The 23,073-nt window shown below is 36.8% G+C and overlaps 1 protein-coding gene across 1 annotated transcript; it reads right to left on the bottom strand.

The window, feature by feature from the left end:
• Positions 1–82: 82 nt before the first annotated feature.
• Positions 83–21,512, bottom strand: LOC310726544 (NACHT domain- and WD repeat-containing protein 1). Its single transcript, XM_083542245.1, has 29 exons — positions 21,462–21,512; positions 21,113–21,193; positions 20,937–21,038; positions 20,556–20,853; positions 20,035–20,234; positions 19,538–19,929; positions 18,151–18,305; positions 17,858–18,066; positions 17,498–17,637; positions 17,298–17,408; positions 16,992–17,156; positions 16,781–16,904; positions 15,805–16,008; positions 14,765–15,636; positions 14,476–14,615; positions 14,262–14,390; positions 13,402–13,745; positions 13,136–13,269; positions 12,179–12,307; positions 11,711–11,958; positions 10,950–11,115; positions 10,609–10,810; positions 9,880–10,010; positions 9,600–9,736; positions 9,230–9,384; positions 8,895–9,101; positions 4,665–4,759; positions 2,496–2,620; positions 83–1,537 (listed from the first exon to the last, which is right to left on the bottom strand). Exons 4-29 carry the CDS (start codon positions 20,626–20,628, stop codon positions 1,296–1,298), a joined length of 5,229 nt encoding a protein of 1,742 aa, XP_083398371.1. The 5' UTR covers positions 20,629–20,853; positions 20,937–21,038; positions 21,113–21,193; positions 21,462–21,512; the 3' UTR covers positions 83–1,295.
• Between the last annotated feature and the right edge of the window lie 1,561 nt (positions 21,513–23,073).

The raw sequence follows: 23,073 nt of genomic DNA, 5'->3' as shown, positions 1-23,073 counted from the left end.
AATTAGGCCTGTTTGTCTTAATCTTAATCTGGTCCTCATCTGATTTGTTTGTTTTGTTTTTTGATTTTTTTTTAGGCCTGTTTACACCTTCACAAACAAGTGAAACCAGGTAGGAAAGCACACACAGACTTGATTTAACATAAAAAAAATTCTTAAAGCTGCCGTAAGCAATCTTAGCCCTGATTAATAACGAACACATTGTTTAATCAGGTTCCCTCCATCTAAATAAAAATGTTAAAACATTCGCTACGACTAATAAACCATAGTTTCATACTTAATTGAAATGTATCTGCTTTGTTTATACTCCTGTTCCACTATTTAGCACTTAAACAAGATCCTTAACCTTTTCTGCTCCAGGGGTGTTTATTGTGGGCACTCTGACCACAACATTCTTAAAAGATTGTACAAACAAAGATAATTTCACTGTATAAAAATGTTGTTTTATGAGCTATGTTAACGATTATACTTAGAATTACATATGATTTGTTTTTTTTGGGGGAGTTGTTTCATATATATCTAACAAAGCGAAATATAAGCCAGGCTGGCAAAAGTTCAACAGGACAGTTAAGGTTCATGTAACATTACAGTGTGAAAAACTAACACAAATTAAAACGGTCAGCCCTAAAATCTACTATTTACACATTGCTTCAAATCCTTTTTCTTCCTTTTTGCCATTCTTTATTTTCTTGGCTGTAGTGTAAGCTTAGCTCTTATTCAATTAAGCTATATATTGATGTCTAATTAAATTTCTATACTCACATCAGTGTTTTATTTTTTTTTTATTGCAACGGAAAGTTGCAATTTAAATCCCAAATTAAGTCATGAATCTCAGATTTTATATTGGTTTTATATTGTGGACTAAAGTCAAAATTATTATAACACACTTACCATTTACTGCAATACTAATTATACTAAAAGAGAAACACAATACCATAAAACATACAAGAATTGGTTGTATTTGTATTTTTGTTTATTTATGTGAAGTAGACATGATAAAGCTTTTGAAAATGTGTCTTATATAAAGTATAACTTATATTTCCATCATAAAACAAAATCTGAATTCTGAAAGTTATAGACACTAATATAAATCTATTCACAGTGCTATACTATTTTCAGTGTATAGCTGAGATCTGTAGTTTTGTTATAACGTCAGGAACTTGTGACTGTTAAGCGAACACAAGATGACAGATCCATTGCTGACGAGTACTTTTTCTTCCATTGTGCAGAGTTACTTCCTCAACAATCATGAATCAGCGCTACAGTGTGTTGTGCTTTTAACACGGCCTATTTGTGTTTTAGTCCTCCTCTTCCTCACTGCTACTGGACTCTCCAAACAGTTGTTCATGTCCAGCAATTTTGTTTGTTGTGGTGACCCCCTGTTTGCTAAGGGTCATGCTGATAAGAGTGGAAATGTCACTGAAACCCACGAGGAGAGTGCACTTCTCATCATCCACAACAGATACACACTGAATTCTGGAATCTGGAGTGAAGATGGACAACACTGTCCCAGCATCAAGGTTCCACACACTTATCTCATCTAGAGGAGGATGCAGATTTACTAAACTGGTTGCTGTTTGGTACATATATTTAGTACAGATACACTATATGGATAAAAGTACGTGGACACCTCACCATTACAACCATTGGATGGCTCTTTCCAAAATTGTTGGCAATAAGTTGGAGGCACACAAATTATTTATAGAATTCTTAGCCTTATTATTTTTATGTTATAATACTAAAGATTTCTTTCACTGGAATTAATTGCCACAAACAGTTCCAGCTTGATATTGCCTCTATGCATGAAGCAAGCTCCATGAAGACATGATCTGCCAAGTTTGGTTTGGAAGATCTCGAGCATTCTGCCCAGAGCCCTGACTTCAACCCCACAAAATTTGTTTGTGATAAACACTTATCATGTGCCAATTCTTCTCACCCGACATGAGTGCCTGACCACACTAATGCCCTAGTGGCCGACTGGGCAAAACGTTCAACAGCAGCATTCCAAAATCTACCAAAAAGCCTTTAAAATTGAGTGGAGGCTGAAACAGCATTAAGAGGGGAACCAACTCCATATTAATACCCACAGTTTTAGAAATAGCACTTTAACAAGTATAAAGTATATAGGTGCTAGTCCGGTGTCCACATACAATTAGTCATATAACAATTGCATGGAAAATGTTATGTTCAGTACATTAATTGGTGTCTCATCTTGCATATTGATTGCACAGGAATACAATTATGACATTTAATTTTAGTTATTAGCTTCATCTTATACAATTCTTTATGACAAATGTCTTACAAAGCCATGTCTTAAGAAACATGATCACATGTCTGGGAACCCTCATGACAGATCTGTATGTATGCAACAGTCAAAGTGTAAGTAAGAGTCAAAGTAAGAGTATATCAGAAAAATCTACATGAGGGGTTTATTCAATATGTACGCCAATGTGGTCAATCATAGGGCCACAATAATGCAGGTTGGTGCTTGATATTACCTGCTAGCAAAATGGCTTTAGCTCCTCCCTTGGTGATGTAAAGCCTGCTAGATACACTCAGCTTCAGGCTCCCATATCCCACAATGGTCTTGTGCTTTCTCCTAAAAGGCTCCCACACTTTTAATCTGAGAAATAAATTAAATTCAGCAGTTATAACAAAACTACACTTTAACTGTATACTTTTGAAAACAGCTGTGTAAAAACAGCCCTGTGTAAACAGACCTTTAATTAAGTAGAGTTCACCTACAATATCCGTCAAAAGTTTTAGACACACCTTTCCAGCGTTTTTTCTTTCTTTTGATTACTTTCAACACTGTACATTAATGCTGAAGACATCCAAATTATGAAAGAATATGTAAGAAATTATGTGGTAAAAGTATATAAAAAGTGTTATAAAACATTCTTCATGTTTTGCTTTGCATCTCCTAGTCAACCTCATGAGGCAGTCACCTGGAATGGTTTTCCAACAGTCTATAGGAGTTTTCAGGCATGTTAAGTGATTGTTGGCTGCTTTTCCTTTATTCATCCATAACTCCTCCAACATCCAACTCATCCCAAATCATCTTATCTGGATTTAGATCAGGTGATTGTGGAGGCCAGGTCATCCGATTCAGCACTCCATCACTCTCCTTCTTGGACAAATAGCTCTTACATCACTTAGAGGTGTGTTTGGGGTCATTGTCCTGCAAATTATGGTCCCACTAAGTGCAAACTAGATGGGGTGGTATGTCTCTGCAAGAATGCTGTGGTAGGCATGTTGGTTAAGTGTGCCCTCAATTTTGACTATATCGCCAAAAAAAGTGTCACCAGCTAAGCAACCTCACACCATCACACCTCCTACTTCGTACTTTACAGTGAGGACCAAACATTCAGGAACCGTCCGATCAACCTCTGGAATTCTAACAAAAACAGTGGTAAAAACCTGAAATTATAAAATATGACTTTTTCAGACCAAAGGGCAGTTTTCCAGTGATCTAATGTCCATTTCTTGTGTTTCTTGGCCCAAGCAAGTCTCTTCTTTTTGTTTTTATTCCAAAATAAAGTTGTCACAATTTGACAACGAAGGCCTGACCCATGCCGTCTCCTCTGAAAAGTGGATGTTGAAATATTTTCGCCACAACTCTGAGACTTATGTAAATTGGCAGTTTCTGATGCTGGAAATTCTATTAAACTCATTCTATACAGCAGAAGTATCTAATGGTCTTGCTTTCCTGGGACATTCCTGTTTTATCATAGTACTTGAAGGTTTTAGAGGCTGCACTAAAAGATACATAAAAAATTATTTCCTTTTTTTTTCATTGACTGACCTTCATTTCTTAAAGTAATAAGAGTCTGTCTGTTCTCTTTACTTAATTGAGTGTTTCTTGCCATCACATGGATGTTGTAGCTGCACTAATAGGGCGATTGACTGTATATTCACCTTTTCCTCTGCGCAACTAATTATCTAAATCTCGTCTTAAGCTGATAAGAAATGTTACAAATTAACACCTATAAAAGCAAAACTTTAAAATAAAAACCATTCCAGGTGACTACCTTGCAAATGTTATGAGAGAAATCCATGAGTTTGGCAAGCTGACATCAAGGCTAAATCTATTGACTTCAAAAAATCTAAAACATATTTTGAATTAACACTTTTTTGTTTATTACAAAATTCCATGCATGTTCTTTCCTAGTTGGATGTCTTCAGTAGCATACAAAGTTAAAAATAATAAAAATAAAGAAAAAACACTGAAGCGGAAGCTGTGTGTGAACAAGAGACTGGAACTTTATATACAATTAAAGTAATTAAGTCCAAACTTTGTTCTACTCGTGTTTTAATAGCTTCTTGATATTTATGATACTGTCTAAGGGAGTTCTCTTACAAACGTGTTGGCTTTTCAGGAAAAGGTTTCTATATACACAGGGGTATAAATACTTGTAAAAGGTACAGAAAATATACAGGAAATTTACTATCACATGGTCCTTTTTGTGCCTGAAAATGTAACCGGCGTCAGCACTTATCCTTATTCTGTGACTTAGCCATGAACTAGAATAGGGATGTGTTTAAATAAAATATTACAAAGCATTTTTAAAAAGTCAATATCGTTGATTTTACAGAAATGAACCCCACAAGAAAGTTCACATAACTGTGTCTGCTTGGCTCCATGAGCCTAACAATCTACCACGTACTTGTTACACTTTGTAATACCAAAGACAATTCTGCTGGCATCATCTGTGATGGCCACACAGCAAATTTCAGGTACCTTTTTCAATCTCTTTTGCACCTGGATCAACAAAAACACAGAAAAACACAGAAAATGGTTCTTACAAATCAAACATTTGCTCCTTTTATTCATTAAATAGTTTTATACTGGCATATTGAATAAGGTATAAAACAAGACCGTGTCTAACAAGGTGGTGAGATATATTTGATTTAAATTTTTTTTAATTTAAATAATTTTTTCTAATGTCACCATGATCTACATTTTTACTTTTCCTATACCTCAGAATTCTGGCAATTAAATTCTTATTTTATGAAGTAAAAGTTTACAGTTTAAATTCAGGTTCAGTGATATGAATAATAATTATATATATATATATATATATATATATATATATATATATATATATATATATATATATATATATATATATATATATATATATATATATACAGTGAGGAAAATAAGTATTTGAACACCCTGCTATTTTGCAAGTTCTCCCACTTAGAAATCATGGAGGGGTCTGAAATTGTCATCATAGGTGCATGTCCACTGTGAGAGACGTAATCTAAAAAAAAAAAAATCCAGAAATCACAATATATGATTTTGTTTTACTATTTATTTGTATGATACAGCTGCAAATAAGTATTTGAACACCTGTCTATCAGCTACAATTCTGACCCTCAAAGACCTGTTAGTCTGCCTTTAAAATGTCCACCTCCACTACATTTAATATCCTAAATTAGATGCACATGTTTGAGGTCGCTAGCTGCATAAAGACACCTGTCCACCCCATACAATCAGTAAGAATCCAACTACTAACATGGCCAAGACCAAAGAGCTGTCCAAAGAACATTAGAGACAAAATTGGACACCTCCACAAGGCTGGAAAGGGATACGGGGAAATTGCCAAGCAGCTTGGTGAAAAAAGGTCCACTGTTGGAGCAATCTTTAGAAAATGGAAGAAGCTAAACATGACTGTCAATCTCCCTCAGACTGGGGCTCCATGCAAGATCTCACCTCGTGGGGTCTCAATGATCCTAAGGAAGGTAAGAAATCAGCCCAGAACTACACGGGAGGAGCTGGTCAATGACCTGAAAAGAGCTGAGACCACCGTTTCCAAGGTTACTGTTGGTAATACACTAAAACGTCATGGTTTGAAATCATGCATGGCACGGAAGGTTCCCCTGCTTAAACCAGCACATGTCCAGGCACGTCTTAAGTTTGCCAATGACCATTTGGATGATCCAGAGGAGTCATGGGAGAAAGTCATGTGGTCAGATGAGACCAAAATAGAACTTTTGGGTCATAATTCCACTAAACGTGTTTGGAGGAAAAAGAATGATAAGTACCATCCCAAGAACACCATCCCTACTGTGAAGCATGGGGGTGGTAGCATCATGCTTTGGGGGTGTTTTTCTGCACATTGGACAGGGCGACTGCACTGTATTAAGGAGAGGATGACCGGGGCCATGTATTGCAAGATTTTGGGGAACAACCTCCTTCCCTCAGTTAGAGCATTGAAGATGGGTCGAGGCTGGGTCTTCCAACATGACAATGACCCGGAGCACACAGCCAGGATAACCAAGGAGTGGCTCTGTAAGAAGCATTTCAAGGTTCTGGCATGGCCTAGCCAGTCTCCAGACCTAAACCCAATAGAAAATCTTTGGAGGGAGCTCAAACTCCATGTTTCTCAGCGAAAGGCCAGAAACCTGACTGATCTATCGAAGATCTGTGTGGAGGAGTGGGCCACAATCCCTCCTGCAGTGTGTGCAAACCTGGTGAAAAACTACAGGAAACGTTTGACCTCTGTAATTGCAAACAAAGGCTACTGTACCAAATATTAACATTGACTTTCACAGGTGTTCAAATACTTATTTACAGCTGTATCATTCAAATAAATAGTAAAAAAATCATACATTGTGATTTCTGGATTTTTTTTTTTAGATTATGTCTCTCACAGTGGACATGCACCTATGATGACAATTTCAGACCCCTTCATGATTTCTAAGTGGGAGAACTTGCAAAATAGCAGGGTGTTCAAATACTTATTTTCCTCACTGTATATATATATATATATATATATATATATATATATATATATATATATATATATATATATATATATATATATATACAGTGAGGAAAATAAGTATTTGAACACCCTGCTATTTTGCAAGTTCTTCCACTTAGAAATCATGAAGGGGTCTGAAATTGTCATCGTAGGTGCATGTCCACTGTGAGAGACATAATCTAAAAAAAAAAATCCAGAAATCACAATATATGATTTTTAAACTATTTATTTGTATGATACAGCTGCAAATAAGTATTTGAACACCTGTCTATCAGCTAGAATTCTGACCCTCAAAGACCTGTTAGTCTGCCTTTAAAATGTCCACCTCCACTACATTTATTAGCCTAAATTAGATGCACCTGTTTGAGGTCGTTAGCTGCATAAAGACACCTGTCCACCCCATACAATCATTAAGAATCCAACTACTAACATGGCCAGGACCAAAGAGCTGTCCAAAGACACTAAAGACAAAATTGTACACCTCCACAAGGCTGGAAAGGGCTACGGGGAAATTGCCAAGCAGCTTGGTGAAAAAAGGTCCACTGTTGGAGCAATCATTAGAAAATGAAAGAAGCTAAACATGACTGTCAATCTCCCTCGGACTGGGGCTCCATGCAAGATCTCACCTCGTGGGGTCTCAATGATCCTGAGGAAGGTGAGAAATCAGCCCAGAACTACACTGGAGGAGCTGGTCAATGACCTGAAAAGAGCTGGGAGCACCGTTTCCAAGGTTACTGTTGGTAATACACTAAGACGTCATGGTTTGAAATCATGCATGGCACGGAAGGTTCCCCTGCTTAAACCACCATATGTCCAGGCACGTCTTAAGTTTGCCAGTGACCATTTGGATGATCCAGAGGAGTCATGGGAGAAAGTCATGTGGTCAGATGCGACCAAAATAGAACTTTTGGGTCATAATTTCACTAAACGTGTTTGGAGGAAGAAGAATTATGAGTACCATCCCAAGAACACCATCCCTACTGTGAAGCATGGGGGTGGTAGCATCATGCTTTGGATGTGTTTTTCTGCACATGGGACAGGGCGACTGCACTGTATTAAGAAGAGGATGACCGGGGCCATGTATTGCGAGATTTTGGGGAACAACCTCCTTCCCTCAGTTAGAGCATTAAAGATGGGTCGAGGCTGGGTCTTCCAACACGACAATGACCCGACGCACACAGCCAGGATAACCAAGCAGTGGCTCTGTAAGAAGCATATCATGGTTCTGGCGTGGCCTAGCCAGTCTCCAGACCTAAACCCAATAGAGAATCTTTGGAGGGAGCTCAAACTCCGTGTTTCTCAGCGACAGGCCAGAAACCTAACTGATCTAGAGAAGATCTGTGTGGAGGAGTGGGCCAAAATCCCTCCTGCAGTGTGTGCAAACCTGGTGAAAAACTACAGGAAACGTTTGACCTCAAACAAATGCTACTGTACCAAATATTAACATTGACTTTCTCAGGTGTTCAAATACTTATTTGCAGCTGTATCATACAAACAAATAGTTTAAAAATCATATATTGTGATTTCTGGATTTTTTTTTTTAGATTATGTCTCTCACAGTGGACATGCACCTACAATAACAATTTCAGACCCCGCCATGATTTCTAAGTGGGAGAACTTGCAAAATAGCAGGGTGTTCAAATACTTATTTTCCTCACTGTATATATATAGGCACAGCGGATCATCCGTCTCCATACTACTCTGTCCTCTACATCTGCCTCTTTCACACCAACTACCTGCATGTCTTCCCTCACCACATCTATAAACCTCCTCCTTTGTCTTCCTCTTTTCCTCCTTGATGGTGGCTCCATCCTCAGCATTCTCCTACCAATATTCCCCATGTCCCTCCTCTGCACATGTCCAAACCATCTCAATTGTGCCTCTCTCACTTTGTCCCCAAAACATCCTACATGCACTGTCCCTCTAATAAACTCATTTCTAATCCTGTCCAACTTTATCACTCCTCAACATCTTCAGCTCTGCTACTCCAGCTCATTGAGTCTTTTACTCAATGCCACTGTCTCTAAACCATACAACATCGCAGGTCTCACCACAGTCCTATATATAAATATAATATATAGGACAAACCTTTTAATGTCATAAAAAAGACTTTGTCCAAAATACCTTGCCATGCTTTGTGTCCCAGAGAGTGAGATAAGGGGATCGCTGAGATTCATTGTAGTTAGAGATGACCAAGTGCCTTCCTGAATGTGTGAGTGCTGCAATACGGAAACATAGAAGAGACGAACAATCTTCGAGTGTGTGCAAGTGCTCCTGAGAGACAACGCTGAACACATTCAGGTGATGGGCAAAGTAGGAACATATTACCACCTGGCCAAGAGAAAGATTTGAGCAGAAATTAACAGAGCTACTAAATATTTGTTTAGAAAAAGGTACACCAGGTTATACCTTTGATAGGTTCAGCAGACAGAACGTATTCACGGAACTTGTAACAGTACCTTTTCATCTCCACTGAGGAGGTACTGGTCAATGGAGTTGTATTTCTCTCTCTCTAAACATTGCTGCACTTCTTTCTCCCTCTGTAATTCACTCTCCTGTCTCCTCATTCTGGCAGTCTTGCTCTCTGTGCGCCGGTCCCATGGCATCACCAGCTCTGTAGACACACACAACGGCTATAGTTATAGTTGTTTGAAGACTTTTAAGTAAATGTTTTTTTTTTTTAAGTAGATATATTACATAATGTTTACATGCATTTAATGCTGATGTAGGTTTAATTAAGAAGTCTGAGCTACAAATCCACCAGAACAGAGATTGCAATTTAATTTTTGGCAGACAGATTCTTTTTAAAACACAGAAAGTGCCACATACCTGATCTCTCTCCAGTAGACATATTCAAGGGCTGACTGTCATCAGCCAAGGAGCTAGACAGCAAAGAATCCTTATGCTTTATTTTAATGCGGCCTTTAATGTATCCAGAGTTCAGGTCCCAAATTATCAGATGGTCACTAAGGTCAAACATGCAAAAACTTATTTCATTTACTGCCATATTTTGTTTACTTGATTACTATCAATGAAATGAAGATGTAGACTTTATATTTTTAATCATTAACATACAAAACATTTAATTTAACCATAAGAGCATTCTAACCGAGTCTCTGACAGGCCAAGTAGTAGCTCTCCCTTCATGAGCCGGTAGTCCTGTTCAGGACAGGGTACAATAAAAAGGCCAGACTGCTTCTTAATGTAGCTTTTCGTTAGAAGGTCATACACCAGAAGGGTCTAAATAGGTGCAGAAAAAAAATATATAAAAACTATTTAGAACAACCAAGAGTTCTTAAATAATGGTGTTGATTGACACAGGTATAATTTTTATTTGTAGCACTATATATAGAGATGTATATCTTTTGAGGTCATTCCTTTAGTACCCGTATGCATAGTTGGAGCTCATTAAAAGTGGTCTAGTGGTTTGTCGTAATCCAAAATCACACTACGTTTTATGTTTTTGTACCTATCAATATATTGCCAAAAACTCGAAGGTAAGGTTATTATTAAAGCTTATCCTATATAATCATATGCACATAGATCTTGCTGTTGGCTTATATCTATATAAGAATATGTCATGATCAATTTAAACATTAGTAATATTTTGTATAGCAGCTGAGCAGTGGTCCTAGCAATACAAATCCCACTTATACTATTAAAAGCCTGTGATTCATCCAATTAGTTGCTGTAATATGCAAACTGTCAAAAAGAGTAAGGAAGTGCTCAGTTACAGAACCAGATTACATTACAATACAATATAACAGTAATATGAGCCATTAAACTAGTACGTCACAGACATTTTCAATTATAATTATTATTATATATTGAATATTACCTGGTAAACTGGTGTGGGGGTATCAGTAAAGGTGGCAGTGCCATGGTCAGTCAGGATGTATAGTTTGAGGTCTTGCACCAAAGCAACATCGGTACTGGTAAATAAGCTGTGTTCCACGCGGACAGGCCGAGCTCTAAACCGTGCTCGTCTTCTGTTCCAGACTCGCACAGTACCAGGCCGTGTGCTGCGACACACTACATAACTGTATACAGTATGCTCAGATTTGTCAACCACACACTTGTTTAATTATATTATATTCTGAGTGAATCTTTTTGCAATTATTGTATATTATTAAGGTATGCTAATACATATTATTGTCATTCTACTATGTGAGTGTTTACCTGGGATATTTATCCATAATTATAATCTCCTGAATGCCGTCACTCTGTACTCGGTGGATGTTGTATGTGAGAGACTGGTCATTGATCCTGGAAGCTAGATTCCACAGTCGCAGGTACCGCTCTTCCTTACAGAACCCCACACACAAATGCAGGTCCGAACATATTCCTACACATACAAACTAGCTGTAAACACATGATCGTACTAAGTGACAGCTGCTTTTGATGTCAATAGATGAACATGGTCTTTTGTTAATATAAATCTTTAATTGCTGCATTAGGAACATGATTAGATCAGCCTGTAAAAAAAAATTTGTTATAAATCTATGTTTAGTTCTGTATTGTTTAAAGACTATAATCACACTCTTGATGTCACCCAAATGAGGATGGTTCCCTTTTGAACTGGTTCCTCTCAAGGTTTCTTCCTCATAACATCTAAGGGAGTTTTTCCTTGCCACAGTCACCCAGGCTGCTCATCAGGGATAAATACACATTGTTCACCTTAACTGTTAAATTCTGTAAAGTTGCTTTGAGACTATGTCTGTTCTGAAAAGCGCTATAGAAATAAACCTGGCTGGACTAGTGTCATCTACAAAGCAATATCAAAATATTTAATCTTTATCTAAATAAACATACTCGTTCATATTCTCAGTATACTGTATGTCCTGTGAAATTAATAAGGTCATGAAAAATAAATTACACACAATGTATTTGATATCTAGGTTTAATGTCAATTAATGTGCTGTGTATGTGTCCTGACCAACCTGCAGTCAGAAGACCAGGGAATCGTGCCATATGTTTATGATCTTCAGTCTCTAGATTCCATGTACTTATTTCTGTGGTTCCGGTATGAGGTGAAGGGCAAAAGGCCACTACATGAGTGCCACCCTTGTTGACAGTTACATGAGAAATGTAATCCTGGCTGCAGCCCATAATAGAGCGCAGGTACTGGAAAGAAGCAGTGCTAAAGAGCTCAATGTGTATTATATCACTGTTTCTTTTATAGGGATACCTAATACATTAGAAAGAAAAAGACAGATTGTAGCTTTTTAGGAAATATAATAATGTGAAAAGGTCAATGAAGATAAATTAAAAAAACATTTTTAATACGGTGTGCAAATGATTGCTTGACAAAAGTTCTGCAAGTTATCACATTTTGCTAATATTATACCATTTTTGAAAGAGGTTAAAAAAGAGATGCCGCTATTTATAGTGTAAATATTTCTTGTTACCTGCAGAAAAGCAGGAAGTACTGAGAATTCATTTCCACAGCCTGTATGGAGGCGGCCTGATGCTGAGCTTGTAGAACAGCCAATACTGATCCTGCTTTGGCACTGAAAACACCAGCTTCTCTGCCACTTCTGTGATAAAACAGAAAGGAAAAAATACAATAAAATAAAGAAAAGAAAAAACAGGCAGAAATAGTGACTGGGATCCAATTAAAAGCCAGTACACCAGTAGTGGTTCATCAGTGACTCAATAAGTGCACAGCTGAATTTTATAACCATTTTTTTTCCATTGTCTACACAATTGTAGTCATTCCAAAACAACAGTGGATTCAAAATAACACTTCCAAACTGGTTTAAGATATGAATATAATTAAAATGACACAACATCATAGTATTTTTGTTTGTTATTTTATATAAGTAGAACTATTGTGGTAGTTTAGTTATGTTTAAGCTAATTTAATCGTAAGTCATTCACAAGTGAAAGAAGAACAAATATTTGTGGGAAAACCCAGCACTTCAGACGTACACTTTGGTGGCTGTGGATGTGACTGATACCTATTTAAAGTTATGGCAAAAACATACTGGGGAAGAATCAAATGGACTAATGGAGCAGGTCTCTCAAAACCAGGTAACTGAACCAGGTAACTGAAATCAGTTCAGTTACCTGGTTCAGTTACCTGGTAACTGAAATCAGTTCAGATGTACAGTACCATGTACAGTACAGTTCACAGCAAAAAAGTAAACAAAGTGCTCCGTAAAACAATAAAAAAATTAACACAAGAAAACACAAAACTATCTAGAGTAAACAGACTTACAAAGCATACATTACATAAAATGCACATTAGCCATTTCCATTGTAATGTACAGTTGGTTGTTGGGAGAACGATACAAAATCTAATCATTAATAAAGTAAAATTTTGATCAGTTTTATTGGTTGAGCTTTCATGAAATAATACTTACCTATATCCAAAGAGGACATAATCTTTAATCGAGTTGTGGGAGACCAGAATGGAGTCATCTTTGTGAATAGGGTCACAACCAAGAGTGAGATTCACACAGTAAAGCAGTGAGCAGGATGCTTCTAAATCAAACACCTAACAATGAATATTAAAGAGAACAAGACAAATAATGTGTAGAACAGTTTCTGGGTGCCCCAATAATTACTATGCATATATAAACACACGTCATACTGATGACCTTGACTCTGGGAATCTAAGACCTCTTACCTTGACTTTGTGACTGCCATCATAAAACACCACCAAAAGCTTCCCATCACAGGTAGATGTGATGACAGGAACATCTACTGACACTATATCTGTATAAATCACATTTCCAGAGTGCAGCTCTTGCACCTGAAATCTGTGTCCCATCCTTAGTACCAACACTGTGTCTTCCAGACAGAGAGTAAGTTCTTCTGGAGCACAGTTTGGATTAGAGCCCACTGAACTGGGTATGGATTTGGCAAGGGTTACTGAATTCCCCAACTTCCAGACGTTAACCGTTCCATCAACAGAACATGATACTGCATGATACTGACCCAGGGCTAGTGCTTTTACAGGACTCAGATGACCTGTAGACAATGTCAATCATATTAATCATATAACAAGCAGGTCATTGCATCTGTCTTACATAAAAACAAATTCATTGTCCACAATTTGGAACAATTTAAATTAGATAAAGCATAAAGCAAATGCTTTTTATTTAGTTCAGTCAATTGGGTTTTATATATATCTATATATTTCAGTATACTATTATATATTGTTCCTGTATATTTTCCTGTTTACTCAGTTCACACTTCAAAACTTTGCATGTATCACTATATATTTACAAATAGAAAAACTTAATGGAGCAAATGTAAAATATTTTTGCATAAGTAATATTGAAAATACTGAGCTCTCAAATCATGCAACAGTCGAGCAGTCGAGAATCTGAAAAATGCCACATCAATGTTTGCAACACAAAACTGATACCTTGTGATTCCTTAATTATATCTTATGATCTCATCACCATATACAATGAACAGATAAAATAGCATTTTGCTTTAGCTCAATCAATGTAATCAATGTTGCTGGTAATACAGTTTTACCTGCAATTAGTGTGTGTGTTAATCCTCCTGGTGGCAGGAGGCAACTGTAAGATGGCAGCAATACGGGCATTGATGAGTACTGGCACTGTGTCAAGAGGTTATGCAAGTAAGAGTAGCGCTGAGGGTCACCTGCAGTAGCATGTCAATGAAAGAGAAATGTCAATATAGAGAAAGCTATTAAATGTAAAATGTTTAATGTGCCTGTTCCCAGTACCTGGAGCCACAGGCTTATCCTGGGCAGTGATGTGGAGGAGACGCCCCAATAGTTGAGACGCCAGTTGACATGGGTCTTTTAACAGCACAGGGTGTGAGAGACATAGAGCCTGGTCTAACATATCTATATCAGGCAACTCTCTGTAGAACAAACAACAAAAGCACAAATGCTCATAAAAACTGATTACTATTTTACTACATCTCAACATTTTATTACACATACATATACATATGTACATACATACATATGTACGTATACATATACATACATATAGTTCTAAATATCTTACTTATCTGGATTAATGGCAGCTTTCAAATCCTCTTTGACATAGCTGATAGAGAGACCCAAGACTTTATGCAGAAGGAACTCATAGTTAAAGAGGCACTGGTTGAGCAGAGACACAATCTGTCCTGAATGTATAAGATGGTAGGGCAGTCCATGAAGCTTACGTAAATTAAACACAAAACATTTTCTGCCATCTTCCGTTCTACTCCATGCAAGTGGCTGGAAAATATGACTATCAGAATCAGTACAGCTGTAATAATTAGCGAAATCTGCATGGATAGTCTTTTTTGAGTCTTCTGTTTTCAAATAGCGTTGGGTGATGACATGGCTGAATTCGTTGTGGGTCCAGCACAATAACCATGTACCATCACTTTCTACCTCCATAATGTGATACCTGAGTTCCCATCTTAACCGGCACAAAATACCATAAGGTACACTGGGATATCCTGAGGTGGTTGGAGTCTCATTGTATAGCTGTGTAAGTTCATGAGAAACCCGCCTGTCATGCCCTAACAGTTTCAAGAGCTCCTCTTCTGTCACACCGTTACGTGAGAGTGAGATCAGTAACGTAGCACGCCGCACTAGATTCTCTCCATACTCACGCTCTAAACGTGCCAAGAGGATCAGAAAAAGATTTCTCAAATCCCCTGGAAGGGAGAGCTGTTTCAGAGTGGAGAAAGAGCTCCACTTTCTGCTTTCATTGTAGGCAAATCTGAGATATAGAGGAAAAGGACAAGAGAGACACGAGCGCAGTAAGAGGCTCCACTGATACTCCTGAAGCTGATAAGAGTTAGCTAGAAGCTTAGAGTTCAGACTGGCTTTGATTTCCTCTCTTGTCAGAGGAGGAATGGCAAGAACTGAGACTTTAGCTTGGGTCTGAGAAAGAGAAAGAGAAAGAGAAAGAGAGAGAGAGAGAGAGAGAGAGAGAGAGAGAGAGAGAGAGAGAGAGAAAAAAAGAAAGAAAGAAAGAAATAATGGAGAGATTATTTCAAAGTATTTCATCTATTTTCTTATGCAATACTTAACAGTGGAGAAAAGAGACACCTGGAGTAAATGAGCAGAGGTTGATTGTGCATTGGCTGACAGGATAGCATAGACATGTTGAGGTAGAAGAGAGTAGAGCCAGGCTAGGTCAGCTTCATGTTCTTCACTCAGCTCATCCAGACCATCGAGCACCAGAGCCAGAGGCTTGTTCTCATTCACCAACATAAACAAAGAATGCAGCTCGTTCAACAGCTGTTCCAAGGACTATAAGGAGAGAAGCAGACTGTTAAAAACACTGCACTGAATGGTGATATGTCTACATGATCACATGGAGTCTGGCTATTTGGAATGGCCAAAAGAACTGCTATTGGATGAAAAAAAAGACTGATATTTATATGATGTTGTGCATGTTTACATTTATACTTACAAATGTAGTTCCATAGTTTTAGTTCCATAGAATATTATACATTGTACAGAAATACAAACTGCAACAAACACTTATAAGAGACCATTGGGACAGGAATCCGACTACTTCACACTTCACATTTGTAGTGAAGAACAAGCAGCCATAGGGTCAATAACAGCTTGTTTCAAAAATTCTCTGCAGCTGCTAATGTCTGGTTTTATAGCAAATAATGTGAAGTACATTTTATATACGAAGGCAAAGTATAAGAGGCAGACATTGTGTCCATAATATACAGAACTGTTTCTAGTGATGGTGTTCCAGTGATGTTGCAACAAGTGGAAGAAGATAAAGAGGAATATAGATATATATTAGATACATTACACCTCTGTGCATCTTGCACACTGAGACAGTAACAATGAAATTCATACCGGCTGTTTCTAAAACCTTTACAAATAAATTGGTAAATTGTTGATAATTGATGTATGGTATTGACTCTAAACTGCCTATAATAAGGCTTTTCTGGAAATGACTACAAAATTAGGGGTTTATTTAAAAAGTGCCTCACTTGGTCAATTAAAATACAATATAAATGATGAACATAATCAAAGGACAACTGGAGTGATTGGTTACCTCTGATATTTCTGTGTTTCTGCAGTAGACAGCTGCTATCTGTGTGCAAAGAGTTTGAAGGAGAAGACGCACATTTCTGCTGTCTGGCGTCAGTCCAACAAAACACACCAGCACTGTCACATCTCTGTGATTTAACAATAATAAATATTACTTCAACCAACTTAGGGATTCGATTGACCGCATTTACCCTCTGCAATGCTTTTTTGCCTACCCAGGAATCCAAGTTGGTAAAAGCTGTGCCACCTTGGCCAGGATGGTGCTTTTTCCTGAACCTGGCTCTCCTAACAGTATCAAAGCATTCTGGGAGGAGGCTGACTTTTGCAGGGCATCTCTCACTAGCAGCAGGAAGTTCTGCCTAAGCTCAAAGCTCTGTGCTCTGCAAAAAAAAGAATAATTGATAAAAGAATTTACATAACTGTTTTGGAAATTATATTATTACAGTTGCTTAAGAAAAAAAACAGCATACAGACATTCAAACTAATCAACAACTAAACCGTAATAGTGGTTTAAAACTCACAGTCTTCTTCCATGTTTAAGGTGAAGCTGAATCGTCTCCTGAATTTGAATTTGTAAATCTTCATTTCTCATAATATCAGAAGAGCTTTTGATTGATCTTACATGCATCATCCTGCAACAAATGCAACCACATTTAACCCGCCCTCAGTGCATTGTGGTAAAAATAAAAAATAATTGATATTCCTAATAAATGATCTATACCTCTTGAGGGCTGCCATTACTGTACGAAGAAAATGAGAGCAGAGATGTTCTGTATAGAAGTGATGTGATCTGTTGTGCTTGGGGCTGAGGCCTTTCTTCCCCCAACTCACATTGACCTCATAGATATTAGTGTGTCGCAACTTCAAATGAAAGTACACACAGAGATCACATATAAACAATTGCATTCATACCGTCATTAACCTTTAGCGTCATCATTTCTTGGAAGGATGATGTGCTTATACAGTTAAAGTAATATGTACAATTTATAGTAAGAAACCGTAAGAAGCTGTTCCACCGTACTGAAACACTTAATCTGACTTCAACAAAAACTAATGTCTAAATATTTCTAATTATCATTACTTTGCTATGGATGTTGTGGATAAAGCTCTGTTGTGCTTGAATCAGGGTGTGGTTGAGCTCCGCTCTGCCTTTCCTCAGGTCTATGAACTGTGAAGCATATTCACTCTTCAGGTTATATAGCAGGTCAGTGATGGTGCGCTTATAACAGTGACTGTACTCCTCAGCAGGGAGCTTTGCTCCAAGACCCTGGTCGACCTCCCAGTCTAATACTAAAATACAAAACAAACATGTATTAATTGAAATAAATTGCAGCCTCTAGGTGTGTTTAACATGACAAGAAACACATACAGTACCTGTCCTAAGAAGGCATAAGGTTTTAGCCTCTCCAATAGCTTCTGGTCCATTGTGTTGCAGCACCTGACATATTCGTTTACAGGACAAATGCCATGCTTTTTTTGCTGCTTTTCTACGCTCCCCGTCACGGCTCAGGAAGTCAGGGTGATGTGTACTGATATTATGTGGAAGCAAAAGGAAAAAACAGTCAGTTAGTTGGAACGCCATTCTGCACAGTGGCATCTTAAATGTGTTTAGTGTTATTAGGGTTAGGTCTCTGTGAAAGCAACTTAAGTTCCTCCACTCCAACCTTGGAAAAACAGGTTTTTATAAACACAGGGTTTCATTCTGGAACATGTTTGGCCTGTTAGATTCAGTAAAGTGAAACTGCATTGCTACAGCATATACATTTCTGACATTCAATACAACTGTGTGCTTCTAACTTTCTGGCAACGATTAGTGGAAGCCATGTATATACAGTATGTATGTATGTATATACAGTATGTATGTATGTATATACAGTATGTATGTATGTATGTATGTATGTATGTATGTATGTAAGGGTGTGATAATCAGGCATCCTCATACTTGTAGCCATAAGAGTAAATGTCATAGTAAACATAGTGAATAAAGAATATTTTCACATTAATGAGTGTGTACAGTTTTGATCTCAAATTATTTCTTACTACTACATTTTACATTACTAACTAAATCAAATATTGGAAGTATATACTGTAAATGATTAAACATGCACACTGAAAATGAAAACCAGTTCTTCCAATAGCCTCTAAACACAGGAACGTATCATGGAAACCTAGAGTATCTTTTATCTACAGTACTCAACAATACAACACAACAATAGACTTTAGCTTTCTCAAATTTGTATGAGCTCAACAAGTTGTTCATTACTGTCTATCATTGTCTTGAGATTCTTCTCGCTTCTTCTTCACTCTCAGTGTTCATGTTTACAACATTTACAATAGTTAACATTTGTCCAAAATTAGAATTTGTTAATAATGTTAAATGCAGTATTAAGTAAGTAAGTAAGTAAGTAAGTAAGTAAGTAAGTAAGTAAGTAATTATTATATATCTGACTGACTCTTGGAAGCTTGCTTGCTGTCTCTTATTACAATTTACAAATTCTTAAAAAATATCAGCCATTACAAGTGTTTAATATCACTCTTATCACAACACATCTGTTTCCACACAATACTACCATTCTCTTTTTTTTCATTTGTTTCACAGGTATGATATGTGGGTACATAGATGAAATAACTTCTCTGATAGTTAGTATAACTTAAGTGACAATGCATCACAGACAAAAAAAGAGCAACATAAACTATATGTTCACAGCATTACACTTATTAAAATTGATATAATGAATAGAATGAATTATTTACTGTCTACCTGACAGGCAGCAGGCGGTATACAGGTGGAACTATGTTCTCATCTAGCCGGTACCATGTCATCAAGAGGGTTAAATCCTGATCAAAGTCTGCCCAACATCTCACTAAGCATGCCTCTTCTCCATCTTCTCCGTAGGAGCTGGTGGTTTCGCCCATTAATTCAGTGCTTCCTGCATTCCCGTCTTTTTCCGGCCCCTCTGACTCTGGTATAAAACTATGAGCACTTCTAGTGGAAATGCTGGATTGAGTTTCACTGAGTGTTTTTTCAAAATCTGACTGACTCTTGGAAGCTCTTTCCCTGTCTCTAATGACAATTTTCAAAATTGCCTCAAATTCTTTTTGAGGAATGGTAGTGGGTAATGACTGGAACTCATGCTTCTGACCTGTGATCAGCTGTAGAAAAAGCCATTGCGTACATTACTAATTGGGTATATGATTTCTGCATTGAATTCAATTATTTGTAAAGTTGAATACAGTAAAAAACTCGAAAAATCTTACAAAAAAGTTTGGCCCCTCTGTCTCTTGGCACGTCTTAAGCATCTCTAAATGCAACGCTACTGAATCATGGTTGTCAGTAATGGGGTCTTCAACACCTCTGCGCAGATCCACCATTCTGAAATCATATCCTCTCTGCTTACAGTAAAGATACAGCTGAGGATACACGCTTTCCATCAATGCAGTACGCTCCGCAACTGTATCTACACAAAGTAAACAGCACACTCAGCCTATAAACAGCAGCATGTAACTCTAATTTTCGGAAAGACAATGGAACTGCACTGAAAAAATGGGCTATGGTTAATGTGCTGCAAAAATGTACAGATTATTCAGTTAGAAATTAGAAATTAGAAATTTCTAACTTACTTAGAAGTAAGTTAGAAAAACTGAATTAAGCAATAAAGGAAGTCTATGTCAATTTTTCATAAGACAAAGTAACATTTAAGTAACATAAGGCATAAGTTTGTCAAAGGTTAAAATATTACATGTACCAGACATATGTCTCTGGTGTTTGATAATCTTACCTTTGTATCCCCCACATATATAGATCATAATCCTCCTCTTGACACGACAAAGTATATCTGTCTTCCCTTGCATGGACTTTGTTCCTATACAGTCCTGTATATAATGGTCTTTTTCATTCCATTTTTTAGAAAATGTACCGTCTGTCTTCTTAAGCTGGCAGCCTTCACGTATTCCCCGAGAAGAATCTAGATGTGCGGTCTTGTCTGCACAATATGGCAAAGGAAAGTATTTTCTGTCCAAATCCTCCAACGAGCCTCCAAACCCACTGATGTTAATCGAGGTATTAGGAGCTTTGTCCTCAATTTTGAAACATTATTGATTAGAGGAAGGTTTTTTTGTAGAAATGTCCAGATGACATAAAAAAATTTATAGCACCTCACCTTAATTGTTTTAGTGGTTTTTGTGGTTACATTTTTAGCTCTTTCATTTCCAGTAGGCAAATAATGGAGGGAAGTCTTTAAACGATGTTGTTGTATATTGTACTGAGAAAAAGGATATCTTAAATACCATTTACTACTAATGGTTTAGATTTTTAAAGAGAAAAGAGAGAGCTTACTTTTAGGTGGGCAGTGATCCTCAACTCGATCTCCACACTCAATTTGGCATAAGCAGTAATCTGATGTCTTGAGATATTTTGCTTATAACAGACATTTACATGAAGGAAATGTATTACATTTTGCCCTGCCATTTTCCATATTACTGTTAAAAAAATCTGCAAATCTTGTGTTTATGACCTAATTCTTTTCTCTTTTATGAAGTGAGAAGGGATACATTTTCATTGAGAATACCTTAGTTCAATTAATAGTAAATTAAGTTTTCTTGATACTAGAAAAAAGACACAAGGCAGCATATCTAGAACATGCATCAGGAGCAGGAAGGAAATACAAGAGAGGAAAAAAACTTACTTGTAATGATTTAACAGGGCCATTGGAAATGGGTGGAAATTGTACAGCTTCAATTTTCTGAAAAAAAGATACATCGGCATGACATATTTTAATTGTTACAGTTCACATCAAGCCTAAGATAACAGCTCCATTGCGAATTATTTGCTTTGGTATCGAAATTATGATTAATTGCCTTTCACAATAGTGTGAATAAAACAGATTTTAGTGATGAAGTGTGAATATATCAAAGAAATACACATTCAGCAGGTTTACTTTTCACTTAGGTTTAATCTAATCTATCCTAAATATAAAATAAATTGAAAAAAGTTAATTATGTGTTAATAAATTGAAAAGACTTGCTGTTTTTTTTTTCTTTTTTAATGCACTCCCAGGACTGGTAATTGCCCACATGGTTGAATATTAGGCTTCCAAGCGTCCAGCTTATCAGTGTAACTGAGTTAATATTATGTATACAGCGTTGTCATTCGTGTTACGTCCTGTTTCTGTGTCCTGTCTCAGTTTTCAACAGGGGACATCCATAGTTACAGCATACAAACACACCTACATTCATTACATTTGCAGAAGACTCTATTTACATTTGCATTACATTAGCACCATTGGGCATCCGCCCTTATCCAGATTAACTTAGATAGATAGATAGATAGATAGATAAATAGATAGATAGATAGATAGATAGATAGATAGATAGATAGATAGATAGATAGATAGATAGATAGATAGATAGATAGATAGATAGATAGATAGATAGATAGATAGATAGATAGATAGATAGATAGATAGATAGATAGAGGGAGTTTTTCCTTGCCACAGTCGACACCGGCTTGCTCATCAGGGACTTACACTTACAAAGAACATATTCATTTTTTATCACCACATTATCTGTGTAAAGCTGCTTTGAGACAATGTTCATTGTTAAAAGTGCTATACAAATAAAAATTAATGGAATTGAATAGATCATTCTCAGTATTTATTGGTTTTCTGTTCGGGGGGAAAAAAACACACCCAAACACACAGACTAACCCTGTCATGCAGTCTCCAGTGTAGGGATCACAGTCACCTGCACAGGTCGATCATCTACCAGAAGTGCAAATAGTAGCAATTTAAAAGATGTAAGTATGAAAATATGTAAGTATATAGTATATGTACAGCATGTAATATATGTACAATGTATAAATAAGGCTATAGGAGTGTACACAATGTTGTAAAGGTACAACAAATAGAAGGTTTTATCTCATTCATACAATTCATAATTAACAAGGAGCGATAATGATAAGATACACAATACTTTATAGAGATTCCTTATTCCATACCTGCCATAAAAGCAACATTAATAATAATATGTGAAATTGTCAGGATTTTCACCTTTCAAGAGAAATTCTTGAAGCTGGACATAAAATGCTACAGAATCAATAGCGATAGCATTAGCTGCTAACTACACTAAACAAACTTGCTGTCTGCCATTTAATACGCTACTGAGGCAACTCAGATTTTAACTATGTTCCACATGTTAAAAGGATTGCCCTGTACTGTACTGAAGAATTTTGGTATGAATATGTGTATATTTACACACCTAATATAAATATATATAAATATATATATAATAAAAATTATA

This window comes from Silurus aristotelis (assembly GCF_946808225.1).
Source record: "Silurus aristotelis genome assembly, chromosome: 5".
Classification (NCBI taxonomy): domain Eukaryota; kingdom Metazoa; phylum Chordata; class Actinopteri; order Siluriformes; family Siluridae; genus Silurus; species Silurus aristotelis.
This window is presented reverse-complemented; position numbering and strand designations above follow the sequence as displayed.

Bases quoted from the DNA above. Each gene is read 5' to 3' on its own strand.
- LOC310726544 (XM_083542245.1), bottom strand. From the start codon at position 20,628: ATGCAAGGGAAGACAGATATACTTTGTCGTGTCAAGAGGAGGATTATG. The intron at 19,930-20,034 runs GTAAGATTTTTC...CTTTTTCTACAG, and splicing joins CAGAGGGGCCAAACTTTTTT to CTGATCACAGGTCAGAAGCA. The intron at 14,616-14,764 runs GTAAGATATTTA...TTTGTTCTACAG, and splicing joins GCTGCCATTAATCCAGATAA to AGAGTTGCCTGATATAGATA.